This window comes from Xenopus laevis, chromosome 8L, assembly GCF_017654675.1.
Source record: "Xenopus laevis strain J_2021 chromosome 8L, Xenopus_laevis_v10.1, whole genome shotgun sequence".
Classification (NCBI taxonomy): Eukaryota; Metazoa; Chordata; class Amphibia; order Anura; family Pipidae; genus Xenopus; species Xenopus laevis.
In genome coordinates, this window is record NC_054385.1 from 12,253,148 (window position 1) to 12,270,765 (window position 17,618).

Consider the following 17,618-nt stretch of genomic DNA (forward strand, 5'->3'; position numbering starts at 1 on the left):
GTGACTGGCTATGACCGGTGCCAGTTATTTACAAGCCTATAACTGTGCTCAGAGGGAGTGTAAGGTCCCCAGCATAAAAATTCAATCCTGCCCAGGCTCCCCTTAAATTCACAGGGCCCCCAACAATGGACCTCAGCCCTGTTGAAAATGTATAGAAGTGAATGTAAAACTTGTTGATCAATATCAAGCTATTTCTTTTCCTGTAAACTGATGCTGGCGTAAAGTACCTATTTATTTCTATCACTCCTGTTTGTTATTCAGGGGAAAAATCAAGCAGAAAAGGATTACATTTTGTACTGTAAATCTGCCGTTTTCTACCATAGATATTTTTGTATCCCATTTTGGTACAAATCGACTATTTCATGTTTTATTTATTAAAGCGTTTGCGTGATTGTGATGTGTTTAGCAGCGTGAGGCCTAAAGAACAATATCACTGACCAAAAAGTTGCGTTCCGTTTATTCTTCCTCCACATTGCACTTTGTTAAAGGGCAACTAAACCTTAATGCACTATTCACAATAAAATGTATAAACATAGGTTTTAGTTCAACCTTTAACTAAACCTTTAAATTTATTTTTAGACTTCAAATCTGTTTTAGTGCTGTGATTTACATTCTTTCTTTTGATAACTGTGTACATTTCCCCAAACCCGATAAATGATAAGCGTTTGGTTTTATACTGTTTAATGACACATACTCTGTATAATTTGTGTTATATATATATATATATATATATATATATATATATATATATATATTGATTAAAGTCCGAAGGCAGCTAAATACGAGCAGGCCCCAAGCCTGTAGATCTTTAATCTTAAACGTATTCATTATCCTAGAAATTCGAATTTTAAAAGTGTGAATCAATGGTGTAACTTCAGTTTCCCGGGCCCCTGCTGCAAATACATTTTTGGGGCCCCCCTATCTCCTGTGATCAGAAGGGAATGGACCTGAGCGCATGGAGGTCCTGCTGATAGCTAGTTATGCCACTGCTGTGAATGCTGTGCGCAAGCGTTGTGTCCTTGAAAACATTCCTTTGTGTTTTTCACGATTTCTAATTTTGTACAATCTTAAATATATTTTTTATTCAATAAAGCTATTTTATTAAACATTCACAAGTTGTCCTTTCTGTTATTTCTTACCTTTGTCCAGTGATGTAAGTGCTCAAAGCATTTGGCTACAAAGATTGTTACCATTAGGCCCACTCTCCAAACTACTTTTCCTACTCTCTTCACCCACTATTCTGTTTACATACACTCATCTATTCTTCGCTCCATATCCTCCCCCTTTTGCCCAACAGTAGCCACTGATAAAGCCACCAAGAGCATTCAGGGATTGAATTTGCAGAACAGATCTGCTTTAACACAGGCTAGGATAAAATCCTGAGTGACTCCTGTTGGGCAGGCCTGTGCTTAACCCAGACCTGCTGACCCTCAACCCAACCCAGACTCTCCTACTCACTTCCTTCCTTCCTAGACCTGCTTGACAACCCTACCTGCAGAGTGTTAAACTAATCCTGAACCATATTAAGCAAAAGTGATCCCACAATGGACTAGAAGTGACTTCACTCCATAAAGGGAATCATCAATAGGTAAGTCCCAGATTGGAGCATGCACTTTACCCAGGTACCCAGACAGGCTAACCACAGGCTGACCAAGGGTTCAGGGATTTCCACCTGAACTGATGCCTGATCTGATGCAGGACTGTAGGCCCGGGGCCCTTAAAGGAGAAGGAAAGTCATCTTGCACTTGGTGGTGCCAAATGTTAGGCACCCACAAGTGATTGTATTTAGTTACCTGAAACCCCGGGCCGGTGCTTCTATCAGCAGAAAACTGCACCGGCCCGGGGTTATACCAGTGAGCACCATGGAGTATTCCTCTTCCTTCACATGCGCAGTAGAGCGAAAAGCCGAACTTTGACTAAAATGTCGGCAATTTCTTTCTACTACACATGCATCTGCCCTGGGAAATTTGAAGAAAGAAGAAGCCAGAAGAGGATCACTCCGTGGTGCTCACTGGTATAACCCCGGGCCGGTGCCCGGGGTTTCAGGTAAGTAAAAACATTTACTTGGGGGTGCCTAACATTTTCACCCCCAAGTGCAAGATGACTTTCCTTCTCCTTTAAACAAGAGACAGATGAATAAACACCTAAGTTGAAAATCTAGAGCTAAATGCAATGTTAGTCCCCTTCAGGTAACTAAAACCAAGACAATGGCTCTAGGTGAAATGAAGCCTCAATCTTCAGTTGTCTGAAGGGGCAAAATAAACAAAATGATAAAGCCACTTGAACCGAATGCAGTGGCCATGGCTAGTCCCAATGTATACAGATCCCCAGTATTTCAAAATACTAGGTCAGAATCTAAATTAACCCTGAAAAAGCAGCATTGAAATATCAAATAATATTTACATAAATACTGATAGGAGACAAAAGTTCACCGAGGTCGGTGGGAGCCCCTGTTGCACTCTAGGTATATTCCTCATCTACCTATCCTTTTTCCTTTGCCGGGGTAATTTTATAAGCTCATATTTTTAAAAGGGTCAGTAAGATCACTTACTTCAGCTGTAGAGTAATACGATGTTGGTTTACTTTCCTTTTAAACTGTCGAGGTACAAATTCCAGGTTCAGGTGAACCAAACATTTGAAGAGCTGAACCAAGTTAACTGATGGCCAACAGTCTATATTTTTTTCCCTTGCTGCTTTAGGCAAGTATAGTTATGGGATCCGTTATCTGGAAACCCGTTATCCAGAAAGCTCCGAATTACAGAATACCCATTTTCCATAGACTCCATTATAATGAAATAATCCAAAGTTTCTTAAAACTCCCGAGCATTCTGGATAACAGGTCCCGTACCATGTAACATAGTAAATTAGGTTGAAAAAAGACACACGTCCATCAAGTTCAACCTTTTAACTTTTTTTTTGACCTGCCTAACTGCCAGTTGATCCAGAGGAAAGCAAAAAAAAAATGTCAAAAGAAATGGTCAGTTAACACCAAAACATTTTCCATCATTCTTTTTTCTGGTCTATTTATTTCTTTTTTGCAGGCAAATATGACAGACTATCACAGTACAAGTTTTACTGGGGGATGGAGGTGTGAGGCTTAGGGGGCTACTGGCCTGATGGCCATATATACGATCCAACTGTCATAAGAACTCTTTACCGCATATACATTCTGATTGCCATGGGTGACAAACGTACACATAGCAATGTGGTGCCACTTACTAAACATGGCTACTGATTTCATAGTCCTAAACATTTACTAAATTTGATTAAGATTGGTTAGTGGTGTAAGCAACATGTAAGAAGTAGTCCAATGTAAGTCCAGTGTATAATCTAGCTCCTCTTTCTATTACACAAAAATTATTTTTGGTTTTGATCTTGGACTGCAATATTCTAATCAAACCACATAAATATTTAAATTAAATAAAATTCCCTTGTCATTGAATGGGGACATTGAGGATGAACTGAAGCCTTAGCCTCACCCCTCCGACCTACAAACATAAATATCTCTGTATATATATTTATATATATATTTATCAGACAGGAGCCAAATTCGGACAACTAGGTTGCTACACACAACACAGATGCAAGCGTTCATTTCAATTGGACTCAGCGATGTGGTATTAAGGTAGGGAGGGGGCGTTGTGGGGATTATACGGGGGGGTCATTCAAACACAGAAACAAGCATTTCCAAAACACTTAACAAGATAAATTTCTTAGGTGTGTGTGGAATGTAGGAAATTAGGGGAGGACATTTGCATAAGGGAACAGATACCGGATGCAGCGCATCATTAAAGGCATATTCTGCTCCCGCCAAAAAACAAAAGGAGATAAGGTCAGGGGCCATCCTGGCCATTTTGCCGCCCGAGATGGCCTTCATTCTGACGCCCACCCTCCCCACGGCACTCACATTTTCAGTGTCGGGCGGGGTCGGGGGCGTCCACTAGTGATGTTCAGGACCTGCACCCGACCCTAAACCCGCCCGAGTTCCATTTTAAGGCCTGTGCAACCCTGCCCCACTGACAACGGCACAAAAGGGGCAGGAGGTGCGTCTCTAAAAAAAATTAAGCCGAAGAAGTCGGTAGTTCCGGGTGGTGGGCAGGAAGAAGTGCTCAACTCGGACCTGCTCGACACCCCCAAATGGAAGTGCGGGGTCAGCCGAACCCAACCTACCTGCACAGTGTCGGACTGGCCCACCGGGATACCAGGAAAAGTCCCGGTTGGCCCAGGTGTCAGTGGCCCCTCATGCTGCTAAACATTTGGCCTATTTCAGGTCATTCCCTATTTCTATGAGAACAGAGGCTAAATAGATGCAATCATGGATTATAGTATGTAAAGAAAAGAGACTGGGAGAATAAAGAGTTTGTGTGAGGAAAGGAAGAATAATAGTACTGAGATTGGGCCCTTGGTCTAAGGTTTTTGGTGGGCCCCATGTCTAAGGTTTTTGGGTGAGATTGGGCCCCTGGTGTTCCAGTCCGACACTGCACTCGCACATCACTAGCGTCCACGTTGCTAGTGCGGAGAGTGCAATTGCGCTAGAAGAGCAGAATTTCCGGGTTGAAAAAATGGAAATTCGGCTCTTAGTTACCAAGAGCGCCAGCAACCAGGGGGCGCTGCCGCCTGAGGCGAGTTTCTCAACACACCTCATTGGCGGAGCCCCCTGGGTAAGGTCTTTCCATAAAATTGGTCTCCAACCATCTTTATTTATTTTGTGCTCCACAATCGAAATCTTTCGTTTTACATCTTAAAAGGGGTACAGGGAACCTAATATTATTTTCTGGTAAAAACATTTAAACGCTATCTAAAGTAAGAGAGCGCGCACACAATGCCAGGTGCTGGAGGCTGCCCAAACGTCTCCAAAGTGTATATAAAAATATAAAGTCGGATCGCTCATTTGAAGAAAACAAAAAACGATTTATTTACAGAAAGGAAAAATATTACAAAAAAATAGGCGAATATTTTTTTGTAACAGTTTTTTCCTTTCTGTAAATAAATCGTGTGCGATCCATCTTTATTTTTTCCACATCATAAAACCAGGCAAGCAGCTTATATTTTTCCCTCCATGTGGCTGTGCCGACTAAATTCTGACTGAAAAATGGCTGCTGAACTGTCGATTTTGGCTTTTCAACCCTACCTGTCAACTGGTGAGACTGGGATTTAATAGACTTTGGCAGAGAGGCCCAAACAACCCCTCAAGCAGCCCACTAAATAGTGACTGTGTATGACATCTTTCAGCTGCTCCTCTGCCATTTGCCAGAATCCACAAACTGCCAGTCTGGGCCTTACAGGTGGATGAACAGTCTCCACATTTAATTTACCTCAGGTTCCTCTGGAGGCATAATATGCCTTTAAGGGTGGTGATTTCTGGTACAGTCACCATATTTTGTTTAGGTTGTGCTTAAAATAATTTAGATTTAATTGGAAACAATTATCTGACAGGAATTCACAGTGTGCGGATAACTAGCCCACGATACAACCCAGAATGCATTGCATGGAAAAAGATGGAAAGGGAAAACCCACCCATGCCAAAACCCAGAATGCATCACATAAAGGTTAAAGGAAAAAACAGGCCACACTACAATCCAGAATGCATTGCATAAAGGATAAAGGAAATAACAGGCCACACTACAACCCAGAATGCATTGCATGAAATGTTCAAATGTGAGGAGAGAAGGCGGCACCTGCTCCACACGGACACTTTAAAAATATAATACAAACGACAGAATAAGTTGCAAGCCACCGTGGCCCACACCAGCCAAATAAAAACCAAGGCTGAAAGACTTTCACCACAAACTCCAGGACAAATAGGGAACAGGGAAGAAGAGCGTACACAAAGCAACTTTTAAATAATTGCCGGGAATTACAAATTGGCCAAAACGACACCCATGCTATAACGTTAAAAGCCTCTGCCGAGTGCGCTGTCGTGTAGACGAGTGGAGGGGCTGAAGGAAGGGCCTTTTTACTTCCTGCTGGAGGGAGATGGAGACCGTTTGGTCGTCACGGGGAGCTGTGGGGGCAGGGTGGGTTACCACAGGGGCAGACAGAGGAATCTAACTGCTGCTCTCATCATCTGTTTTATTCAATCTCTTCAGAGAATCCAGGAGTTTCTGAGGGGTGAGAATGTGGGTGGAGCCTAAAACAGGACAAAGGAAGATGAAAGAGACACGTGTTAAGTACAAAATGGCTGCCTCGTGCCACTTACAAACTGTATATCGCCCTGCATTATGCATCCCTGCAAAATATATATACAGGTATGTTGTCCGTTATCCAGAAAGCTCGGAATTAAGGAAAGTCTCCTATAGACTCCATTTTATCCAAATAATCCATTTTTTTTTCTTGTAATAATAAAACAGTAGCTTGTACTTGAGCCCAACTAAGATATAATTAATCCTTATTGGAAACAAAACCAGCCTATTGGGTTTATTTAATGTTTATATGATTTTCTAGTAGACTTAAAGGAGAACTAAACCCCCCTCGATGTTAAGTCCCTACTGCCCCCCCTGCCTCCCCTTTGCACAGTTTCACCCCAAAATTCTGTCCCCTCTTGAAATAGTGACCACACAAGCAGAGTGAGAGCAGTGGATGGCTCACGAGCGCCATCTTGTTCTCTACGGTAATTTTCGTGAAGCGAGCGGCATATGGCGCATGCGCATTTGGAGCAATCTTCACGTTCGTGACTGCCGAAAGAGACAGAAATTGCCAAAGGGGAGGAAGAAGACACGAAGAGAAGAAGATGGTGCCCGAGAGCCTCTGCATGTGCGGTCACTATTTCAAGAGGGGACAGAATTTTGGGGTAAGACTGTGCAGGGGGGAGGCAGGGAGGGGGGCCAACGGAGGGGGGCCAGCGGGGCGGGTTTAGTTCACCTTTAAGGTATGAAGATCCAAATTATGGAAAGATCCATTATCCAGAATTCCCAAGCATTCTGGATAATAGGTCTGATACCTGTATATATAAATAAATAAATAAATAAACATAAAGCCGAGGTAGAAAATGTAAAAAATAAAAAATAAAAAAAATAATATATATATATATATATATATATATATATAATATATTCAGTTATTAAATGCAATTGCAATTAAAAGCACTTCTCATCCAGCCCGGATTCCATTTCCCACAATGCCTTGCATGCTGCTACAGAGATCTGTTAACCAGTCAGCTTCTACTGCACTGTTGCAATAGTGCCAGGGTCATATTTACTGTACAGGCACCAGTTTTAGGTGGTTGGGGCTTGGGTGCATATATAGCAGAAAAAGCATGCTCCAAAAATAAAGAAATCATTTCCCACGACCCACCACTGGACGCTTTTGGTGGGTGAAATCCTTTCTTCGTCATTGGCACATGCACTGATCACCAATGGGAAGTGGTAGGGCTGAGAACAGCAGAGAAGTTACTGCTTTCAATAGCAATTACATGTACAAATAACTTTAAAAGCATTAAAAAACTGTTCATTTTCTTTCATTATGCAAAAAACAAACAAAAAAACCCAGTATTTCTGGGTTTAAATCATTTTTAAAATAGTGCAGTGTCATTTTCTGTTTCTAAGATTTGCCTGATGCGAAGCTTTGCTTTATCAATCTTACATTGGCTTTAATTGCGGCTATTTTTATGCAAAAACCAAGACAATGCTGTCCCGTGCTTGTTGTTTTCTTCTACACATTATGGTTTGTCAAACTTTCCGAAAGCGGACAAAGCAAGATCATTTCACAAGTAGAAAACAGAGAATTACACTACATTATTTGACATTACTGCTGTCAAGCCGCAGGCATGAATTCACTTATTCATTATGTGAGCAGAACCTTTATTACATTTAGATGAACGCATTAAATTATCCCCACACATAATGTTTTTGAATTACTGTCCCACCCTCAACCACCCATTATAGCACCACCACCCCTCCAAAAGCCACCCTCTCCCTCGGTTCAATGCTTGCTGAAGAGGAATCCATAACGTGCACGGATCCCGTGAGCGAGAGAGAAATTAAAAAAGTGAGGTGCACATGGGTATGAGTTAACCCCTTCCTTGTTGATTCGGTGGAAACAGGAGGGGTTAACCCACAGTCCACTCCTTCGGAGGACCGGACAAAATGAGTGATTTCCCAGACATGCTGTTAAAACAAGATGATTGACGCCTTTTTAAAAGAATGAAATAGTACTTGATTAGTATAGTTGAAGATGCCCTAGGGCTAGGGAATCAGTATACAAAGTATGTTTTAACTGAGAGACCATGTACTAAATGGACCTAATAGAAAAGAGAGCAGCAATAATTAATTTTTGCCTGATAAAAAGGTGTCACTCAGCTGTTTTAAATCCATGGTTTGGTCCCAGGCATAATCATATACTTATCCAATTTGGTTACTGTAGTGTAACCCATTCACCAAGACCGTGTGGTCAGAGCGAGCAATATTGGTGGATTCATGACTTCATGCAACCAGTGGCAATGGTGAGGGAGGTGGGCCAACCTCCCTTCAGAAATTGTCCTACCAAGTTTGTTGTGTGTCTGGTAGGTGAACCACTTGCAGAGCAAAATGTTTGAAAATGTTGGTCCCAAGGGGGAAGAGGACATGAGTATATGAAACAAAGGTTGGAGGTGAAAACCGAGAAAGAAACATACATGGTAAAAAGAGCAATTTGGGTTCCAGAGTTAACAACATTTCAAAAAAGTATAGTATTTTGCTACAAGTTAAATAAGTTAAATAATAAACTGCTTTCAAGTTCTAGATTTTAGAGGAAAGCATTAGGCACCAGCTTTGTAGATCAATATTTCATGCAGACATTAAAAATACCTGCATATCGTAAACTAAAATTAACCTTCCGGGCAATATTTCATCCATGTTCTTGCTTTACCTTGTAAAGCTTTGGTCGTAGAACTGAAGTTCTAGAATACTAGATGACTGGGGGCAACTGGGAAATTGACAAAATGTCTAGCCCCATGTCAGATTTCAAAATTGAATATAAAAAAATCTGTTTGCTCTTTTGAGAAATGGATTTCAGTGCAGAATTCTACTGGAGCAGCACTTTTAACTGATGTGTGTTTTGGAAAAAAACATGTTTTCCCATGACAGTATCCCTTTAGCAGAACCTTCTTGTGGTCACCCTAAACCTTGCTTGGTTCAATTAAAAAGAAATCAGTTGCTTAAAGCATCCAAAGTCAAGATCTTTTATATTGAACATATTAGTTTTCAATCAATGTTTGAAAAAGAAATCATCTGCCAACTCCATCCTACATCTGGACTACCTACACTATGCACAGGATCCTGGGTAAACATCTTATCTGGACGCCCTAAAGACAGTTTTGTAGGTGTCTGTAGGAAAGACACTACAGTAGCACTTGAACAATGGTGGCCCAAATTACTACCATGCCTGAGGGCCCAGTTATTGAAGAGAATAAGACAGATGGACATGTAGAAAGAAGAAATGGATGATAAATAAGGAATGAACTGAGTAGTTGGTTAAGAGAAGTTATAGAGTTGTCAAATAAAAGTAAGGTGAAAAATGGCAAGTAATGTCAATGAGATTTGGAAGAGTCTGTATGAGAAGAATATAAAGGGGATAGGACACATTTTCAGATATTTATCAAATGATTGTTCAAACACGAAAAACCCAGCAAGCATTTTCTAATCAAAACAATAGGGATGCACCGAATCCACTTTTTTGGAATACGTCCGAATCTCGTACCGAATCTGAACCCTCATTTGCATATGTAAATTAGGTGCTGGAAGCAGGATTTTTTCACATCCTTGTTTGTGTGACAAAAAGTCAGGCGATTTTAAGGATTCGGATTCGGCCAGGAAATTGGATTAAGCTGAATCCTTCTGAAAAAGGCCAATTCCCAAGACGCATCCTGGATTCTGTGCATCCATGCAAAACAACAAGAGAAATAAACTGGTGATGTCCGAGCTGAGTGTGAGTGGGGCAGATACATCCATGGGGAGTGTGTTGGGGGAATTTGTTAAAGTCTCTCTTTACTTTTGTTTGTCCCAGCTCTTTAGACCTCACTCCATGATGGGAGCCGGGTCTTCGAAGGACACCCGACTGCTGTCTCTGAAGTCTGGGTGTCTGAGGTCTTCAAGAAATTTGGTGGGTGTTAAAATGTGAGTGGAACCTGTGAGAGAAGAGAGCGGGGCTGACAAAGGCCTAACACAGACAGAAGGGCAGAGGGAATGAGGAGAGGCGGCAGGACAAACACAGGACCAGGACAAAAACCACACACAACAAGGCTTACAGAGGAGGACTAGATTAGAGATAGTCTTAACAGAACATAAAACACACAGAGAAAGCAAAAGGTGACCAGCTTGCTGAAAAATGGTTTTGAGATAGAAGGTAAAGAAGGCTATCTTTGAAAATTCTATTTGATGCTGTACTGCCCCCCCTGTCCTGTGGATGGAACCGATGTTTACTGGAATCACTGTGTTCTCAGAGATAGAGCAGCATGAAAAACATACAGCCTTGTTGCATAATAAGCACCAGAGGAGAATATCCAATGCTCAATGAGGTATTTGTGCTGTATTTTCTGCTGCTCTGGAAAATCAGTGGTTCCAGCAAAACAAATGCCATCCCTAGGACATCAGGCGGCCAGTATTGCTTTAGGAAACAAGAGAAGATTAATATAATGGTTAAGGCAGAAAACTGAAACAGAGGTGGAGATCAGTATAGATAGGAGGTATAAGAATTGTGCTAAAGCAAGTATGAGATAAGTTGGGGTCTCAGACCCATCCTCAGGAACCATCAACACTGCACTAGACACCTATTAGCATTATTACGCAGTAGTGTAATAAGATTGGGGGGGAAAAACACGGTCCCTTCAATATTCACTTTCTCTTAAAAACCAAATCCCGCTTAAGTTCTAGTTGATCATCTAAAATATATCTAAAGGACATGAAAACAATCCTTTGTGCTCTGAAATGGCAAATGGTCCAGTCCTCAGATCAATACCCAACCCCTTCATGAAACAACTGAATGTATCTGGCACTGGCAGTCCACCCACTTCAGCTGGGCCAATGGACCACACAGATGGTCCAATCAGCACCACAAGTAAGCCAAGTAATCAGTAGCTCAAATGAATCAAAGACAAAAAGTGACTCAATCGGTAGACAATGATCGGCCGGTAAGTTTATGATGGTGATTGATCCATGTGACAGCCCAGAAACAATGCAACTGTTGGTAGGTCCTGAGGTTGGGTTTGAGAACAAGTCTAACAGAGAATCAGAATCACTAAGTAGATGGAGATAAAAATTAGGGCACACAATAAGAAACAACAGTCAGTTTTAAAGGACTGATGCAGCCAAGTTAGGAGGCAAGATAGGTCTGTGAGAGACAGGCAGACAGTTTAGACCAGATGGCCAGCAAAGAGGCAGACTGGATCTAAAAAGACAGGGCAGAGACATAACAAAGAGACAGGCACAGTCTGTTATCACACAAGCAGACACGCACATAATGTTACTGACAGCCATAAGCACACATGTACATAAAGATGTGTTTCTTCTTGTTCAACCTCCTGACACCTTCTTGTACTTGAACTTTAGGCCATTTGCTCTTTAACATTTATTATTCTTCTCTTGAAAAAGAAGGGAATTCCATTCTTCTTGTCAGTCTTCCTTTTAAGATGTTCTCACATGCCCCACTAAGCTGGTTTTTAACATTCTTTTTCCTTGAGGTTCTTAACAGAACTCATCCTCGTACAGAAGTCTTCATCGCACGGGTCAATTCCTTAATCTGTTTTTTACCAGGTCATTGCCCATTGTTCTTCACCAGTGCCACCAAATAACTGTACCCTCACACATATAACACATTTCCACAGCTCTTGCTCAAGTTTTATACCACTCAATACCTCCGCCTTTAATACTACTCCATTCATGCTTTGTTCAGTGACTGACGCTTGTGTTGGCAATGTTTTTCCTACTGAATCAGGCTGTGCCTAAACATGGGCAAAGGTTTTCCTTACACGGTAACTCATCATAACGAATAAGTTGCTTTGTTTTAATTATTCATAATTAATGTTATTACACTAAATGATGATAAATAAGGAATGAAAAACAGAAATGATTTTAACCCACTGCACCTCTAGTGCATAAAGAGTTAAAGGGGACCTGTCACCCTAAAAAATAATTCCAAATCCTATTTTATGATGTTAGTCAGGCAAAATAAACTTCATTTACACTATATAAATCATTTCAATGTTGTCTCTGTAAGCATTGGAATTCACAATCACATCAAGCATGCAGGCGCCATTTTGTGGACACTGTTATAAAGGGAGGTTTTGCAGTGTCAAAATCTTGTTTATGCATCAGAATAGGGAACCTGAAGCCCATCCCCACCATCTAAGGGCCGGGCCAAGCCAACCAGGCGCCTTGCTACTCCTTGTGCATGCGCGCCCCAACGTGACTGCACGCATGTGCTGTGCAGTAGCAAAGGGGACAGAGGTTAACGGAGAGGGAGTGGGAGTGATAGAATAGAGGAGGGGAAAACTACAAAGGTGTAGCGAACAAGGAATAGGGGTAGGCAGAAGACATTTAATAGGTACCTGCCAGGCGCCCCCTTATCATTGCGCCCTAGGCAGGTGCCTCTTCTGCCTACCCCTAGTTCCAGCCCTGGTGGGGAGGGAGGGAGGGGGAATGTGAGGAGGGCAGTGACATATATGGAAGTGCAGAATCGAAAGTGAAAGTGACGGGCCCACCTGTATGGGGCAAGCAACATGTGACAGCTGAGATTTTTAAGTAAGTTTATAACAGGTATGGATGTTTCAATCGAAAAAAGGATTTGGGTTTCATGTTTAATTTGAAAAGGGCTTTTTTATACAGCTTTTTATGTCTGGGTAACAGGTCCCCTTTAAGGAGCTCTGGATAAAGAACTATATAATAACCACTGTACCAAGACTACCACCCAGTGAATTTAATCACTACATTTTTTCCCCAGCTTTGGATCTTTTTAAGGGAAGTGCCCTGCCAGCTTATTTCTAATTCCCAGGGGTCCCACCGTCCCTTGCATAGGCTGGGTTTGTGCATGCACTATATATATAAAAATCAGAAAACAGCCCATGTCTAAAGGATCACTGGAATTAGAAGTATGATGGTGATGTTCCCTTTGAAAAATCCCAGGGCCAGAGTTTCTTTTTCACATGGGGGCAACCCCCAATGAATCCAACTTTGCAATCCTGGCCAAAAAGAAAATATAGGGAATGCTGTTTGGCATAAGTTACTCCATTTCTCCACTAGCTGTTGGCTAGTGTTCAGCAATAATGACAGTCAGGGTATTATCCAGTTTTACTGAATTTGATGAGGAGTCTCACTGTGATCATTGTGCCAGAATTTGGTGATGGTTTATATAATGTGTCAGTGTGCTTGTAAGGTAATAATTGGGTTGGTGGGCTTTTGATCCTGTTGCATGGAATTAGGTGATATTTCTGCAAATGTGCATGTGATCCTGCTGCAAAATCCATCCTAATTGTGCTGGTGTACTCGTGAGGCTATTGCACAGACTTAGCACCTAATTGGGCTTGTGATCCTGTTTCACGGAATTAGATTATAATGTGTCGGTATGCTTGAGACCCTGCTGTACAGCCCTAAATTATAACTGTGAGTCAAGAAAGGAAAAGTTGTATTACACAAAACACGCACACGCAGACTTCCACCAGTGCAAGCAAAGATAATTGCACACGTTACAGAAATATTTTGCAGAAAGATGAATATAAGAAGCACAGTGACCCCTGCAGACACACATACGTAGCGAATCACACGCAGTTTACGGGCTCGCCATTAACTTAGAACATTTGGCTTTGCATCATCATGGGGTGAGGGTGGTGGATCACTGGCACTTACCTATCAGGACCTCCCACTTGCCGTTAGCCTGGGACACCTCATAGGCACAGCGCATCTCGCTGAGAGACACTCCTCCCAAAATAAAGATGATCAGGCGCGGGCCTGCTCGGTACTCTCCTGGAGCCTTGTTCTTGTGCCAGTGTCCGTAACGAGCGCTAAGGATACAATGAGACATAGTCAGTGCTAGATCCAAGGGCCATGCTGCAGGTCTCTGTACTCCCAAACACAGCACAAAGGCCTGTGGCTTTTTGCACACAACTGAACAATGCAGGCAAAAAAGAGTCTAGTTTGGCTTTGTTTTGCACTTTGCACACTGCCGTTGGCTTTGCAAACGAGGCCTAGTGAGTGTACACTTGTAGGTTTCCAGTGCTATACAGAACTAACCTCACTGCTGTGGTACTGAACGAAGCGGAGGAGCGCGTAGAGATGTACGGATAGTGTTTTGTATCCAGCTTGTCATCAATGGTGTCCTAAAAAGGGTGCAGAAGATCAGGGATGAGTTACAGGGGCAAGGGGTGCAAAGGAATAAAGAAGTTGAGCCTGTGCTACTGGGTATTATTCAAGCAGTTGTGCCGTCTTACTTCCATGATGTCTTTGACAACGGGGGTCCATCTAGACAACTGATAGGTCTGCTCGCTGATTCTCTCCTTGCGATCTGGTTTGCTTCTGCGGCGCAGTGAGGACTAAACAGAAAAGAAGATGGATAGTTATGACAGTTGAACAAAGGCAATCCAGAAAAGTTCACGGAATCCATTAGAATCTATTTAAAGAAAAGACTCTCTCTCAATTATTAGATGATATAGCTTTCAGTACCCCTAAATCAGTGATCCCCAACCAATAACTCCTGAGCAACATGTTGCTCTCCAACCCCTTGGATGTTGCTCCCAGTAGCCTCAAAGCATGAGCTTATTTTTTAATTCTAGGCTTGGAGGCAAGTTTTGGTTGTATAAAAACCAGGTGTACTGCCAAACAGAGTCTCATTGTAGGTTGACAATCCACATGGGGCTACCAAATAGCCAATCACAGCCCAAGAACATTTTTCATGCTAGTGCTGCTCCAGAATGCTTTCTGAATGTTGCTCACGGGTTCAAAAGGTTCACAAACAAGAAGGCACAAACAATAAAGCCTTCTTTAACTCAATATGAGTTATGGGGGGCTACCTTCTTGATTCGGTAATCCAACGACCCCTGACTCAATATTCTACTAAAAGTATTAATATACGTAACCTTTTATGTCCCTAGGCCTAGAATCTTAGGAACTACAGATGTGGTTATACACACAAAGCTCTCTCGGTTTGACCAAGTGGGCAGATGTGTGCCTAGTTTGGGTTTCTTTTCTTGCCAAATCATATCAACTCAAGATGTTGATATAACAGGTATTGAAACGCGAATGACTAGCAGCCAATCATATTCCCCAAGATGAACATACGCCTATTGAGATTAGTTGGCCACTTCCGACTTCATGTCATGACAACCAACAAGAGATGCTTACATCAGTTATGATCGGGACACCTAAATGGGCCATGTTGGTGATAATCTCGCTGTCCTCAGGAGGAATCTGAGCATGTTGGATCAGTTTATTGAGATTCTCATCAGTGATTCCTGAAATAGAAACCTGTTCAGTCTCTGTCATTCATATACATTCATTAGCTTTTTGGATGTAAAGAGCAAAGTAACATCTCTTGATCCTATCACTTCATATATGTTTGATAGATTCCATTCACACAACAATGATAATCTCCCTTTTCTTTCACTCCTTTTTACTACATGTATGGAACCCATTATCCAGAATGCCCGGGACCTGGGGTGTTCCAGATAATGGATCTTTCTGTAATTTGGATCTTCATACCTTAAGTCTACTAGAAAATCATGTCAACATTAAATAATCCCAATAGCGGGTTTTGCTTCCAATAAGGATTAATTACATTTTTAGTTTGGTTCAAGTACATGATACTGTTTTATTATTACAGAGAAAAAGGAAATCATTTTTTAAAAAATTGGATTATTTGGATAAAGTGGAGTCTATGGGAGACGGCCTTTCCATAATTCAGAGCTTTCTGGATAACTGGTTTCCGCCATACGGATCCCATACCTGTATTATCATACGGCTTTTCCTGTTGTCAGTCCCACGTTCCCCATCTCTACTCCTTACCATTCTTGAGAAATATATACAGGAGAATGATGCGGATCTTATCGTAGGTGCTGACGTTCCCATCAAGTAGGATCGGTACAATGGCCCTCATGGGATCCTTAATCTTTTCTCCCTCTGCGTCTGTGCCCATAGCCAGATCCTGAAAAGAAATAACAGGAAATATTTGGGTTTACTGTTCCCTGAACAACAGAGTAGCGATTTTATTTTTACTGACCAGAATAGAGAAGTAAATACTCAAGATATAAGGGAGAACAGGCCACTAGCTGTCCCATTGTTATGCAGAAGGGTTAGGGGCAGGGTTGTATTTAGGCTTGGTGTATCCTAGGCATCATCTTCAGCCTGTCCCTTCCCTTAGTGTTCTGCACATGCACTGATCTTGGAAGACCCGGGTACCAACCCCTGTATTTGGTGGAGAGCTGGGAATATATATATTTTGCACATTTCTTTTAGTTACCATATAGGCACCTGAGGGCTGCCCCCACTAAAGCTTCCACCTTAGGCTCCGGCCTTTGGGTTCCTATATGTTCAATGCGGCCTAGGGGGGGCCCAATTCCATCGTTTGGGAAGCACTGGCCTTGAGAATCTCACCTGTTCTACACGACACAGTTTATCCACGGTCCCCTGATAATGCTTCATGCAGTCCTCAGCCAGATGCAGATGTGTAGAGTACTGAAAATAGATTTGAGATAAATAAATAAATGACTCATTTATCTGAAAAAGCTTTGGCCACTATTCGCACCCCTTTCTGCTTTATTTTCTAGGATTCTAGCACAGCCGCCCCTGAAAATTATCCAATGGCCTGAAATCAGTTTGTTTTATCCCAGAGCCATTTTTAATCTACATAAAGTCCCACAAGGTCTATTTTCTTATGGTAATGGCACATGTGGCTGTTTTTTGAGGCTTTAACCTACAGTATGCATTTTTAACCCAAAAATTCAGCATTACTGTGGCCAAAGCAACCACTACACACAATTACATTGCAATCACCTGGCAGACGTTTGTACTAGGCATTGAATATTGCATGCGAAAGCTGCATTAATCATTTAATAAATACTTGGGATGCACCAAATCCAACAATTTGGTTCAGGAGTTGGCTAAATTCCATCCATTTGTGCAGGATTTGGATTCAAGCAATTCTTAGCGTTCAGCCAAAGTGAACCAGAACCCTTAAAGTCATGTGATGATAGAATTCTGGACGTATGAAAATTACTCAGCTGTAATACAGAGTTTTGTACAGTGGTGGTAGGGGCTCAAGTCAAGTCAAGTCGTTATTTATTGTCATTTGTACTAGACGTACATAGGAATTTCTTGTGCAGCATAGTGCAGTAAGACACGCCTTGATTTTTACAAAACAGGTATGGAACCCGTTGTCCGGAAACCCGTTATCCAGAAAGCTCAGAATTACGGAAAGGCCGTCTGCTATAGACTCCATTATATTTATCCAAATAATACAGATTTTTTAAAAATTATTTCTCTGTAATAATAAAACAGTAGCTTGTACTTGATCCCAACTAAGATATAACTAATCCTGCCTATTGGGTTTATTTAATGTTTACATGATTTTCTAGTAGATTTAAGGAATAAAGATCGAAATTACAGAAAGATCCGTTATCTGGAAATCCCCAGGTCAAGAGCATTCTGGATAACATGTCA

At 41.7% G+C, this 17,618-nt stretch overlaps 1 protein-coding gene across 3 annotated transcripts in view; it reads right to left on the minus strand.

Annotated features, from left to right (window-relative positions):
- Positions 1 to 2,996: 2,996 nt before the first annotated feature.
- The window catches only part of stxbp1.L (syntaxin binding protein 1 L homeolog), a 35,295-nt gene continuing 20,673 nt past the window's right edge, over positions 2,997 to 17,618 (minus strand). Inside the window, exons 13-20 of one of the 3 annotated variants that reach the window (XM_041571852.1) lie at positions 16,554 to 16,634; positions 15,966 to 16,104; positions 15,306 to 15,415; positions 14,396 to 14,497; positions 14,199 to 14,284; positions 13,815 to 13,969; positions 9,967 to 10,102; positions 2,997 to 6,130 (exon numbers count right to left, since the gene is read on the minus strand). In XM_041571852.1, the coding sequence (XP_041427786.1) occupies positions 9,993 to 10,102; positions 13,815 to 13,969; positions 14,199 to 14,284; positions 14,396 to 14,497; positions 15,306 to 15,415; positions 15,966 to 16,104; positions 16,554 to 16,634 (783 nt within the window). In that variant the 3' untranslated portion in view covers positions 2,997 to 6,130; positions 9,967 to 9,992. 3 annotated transcript variants of the gene reach the window in all.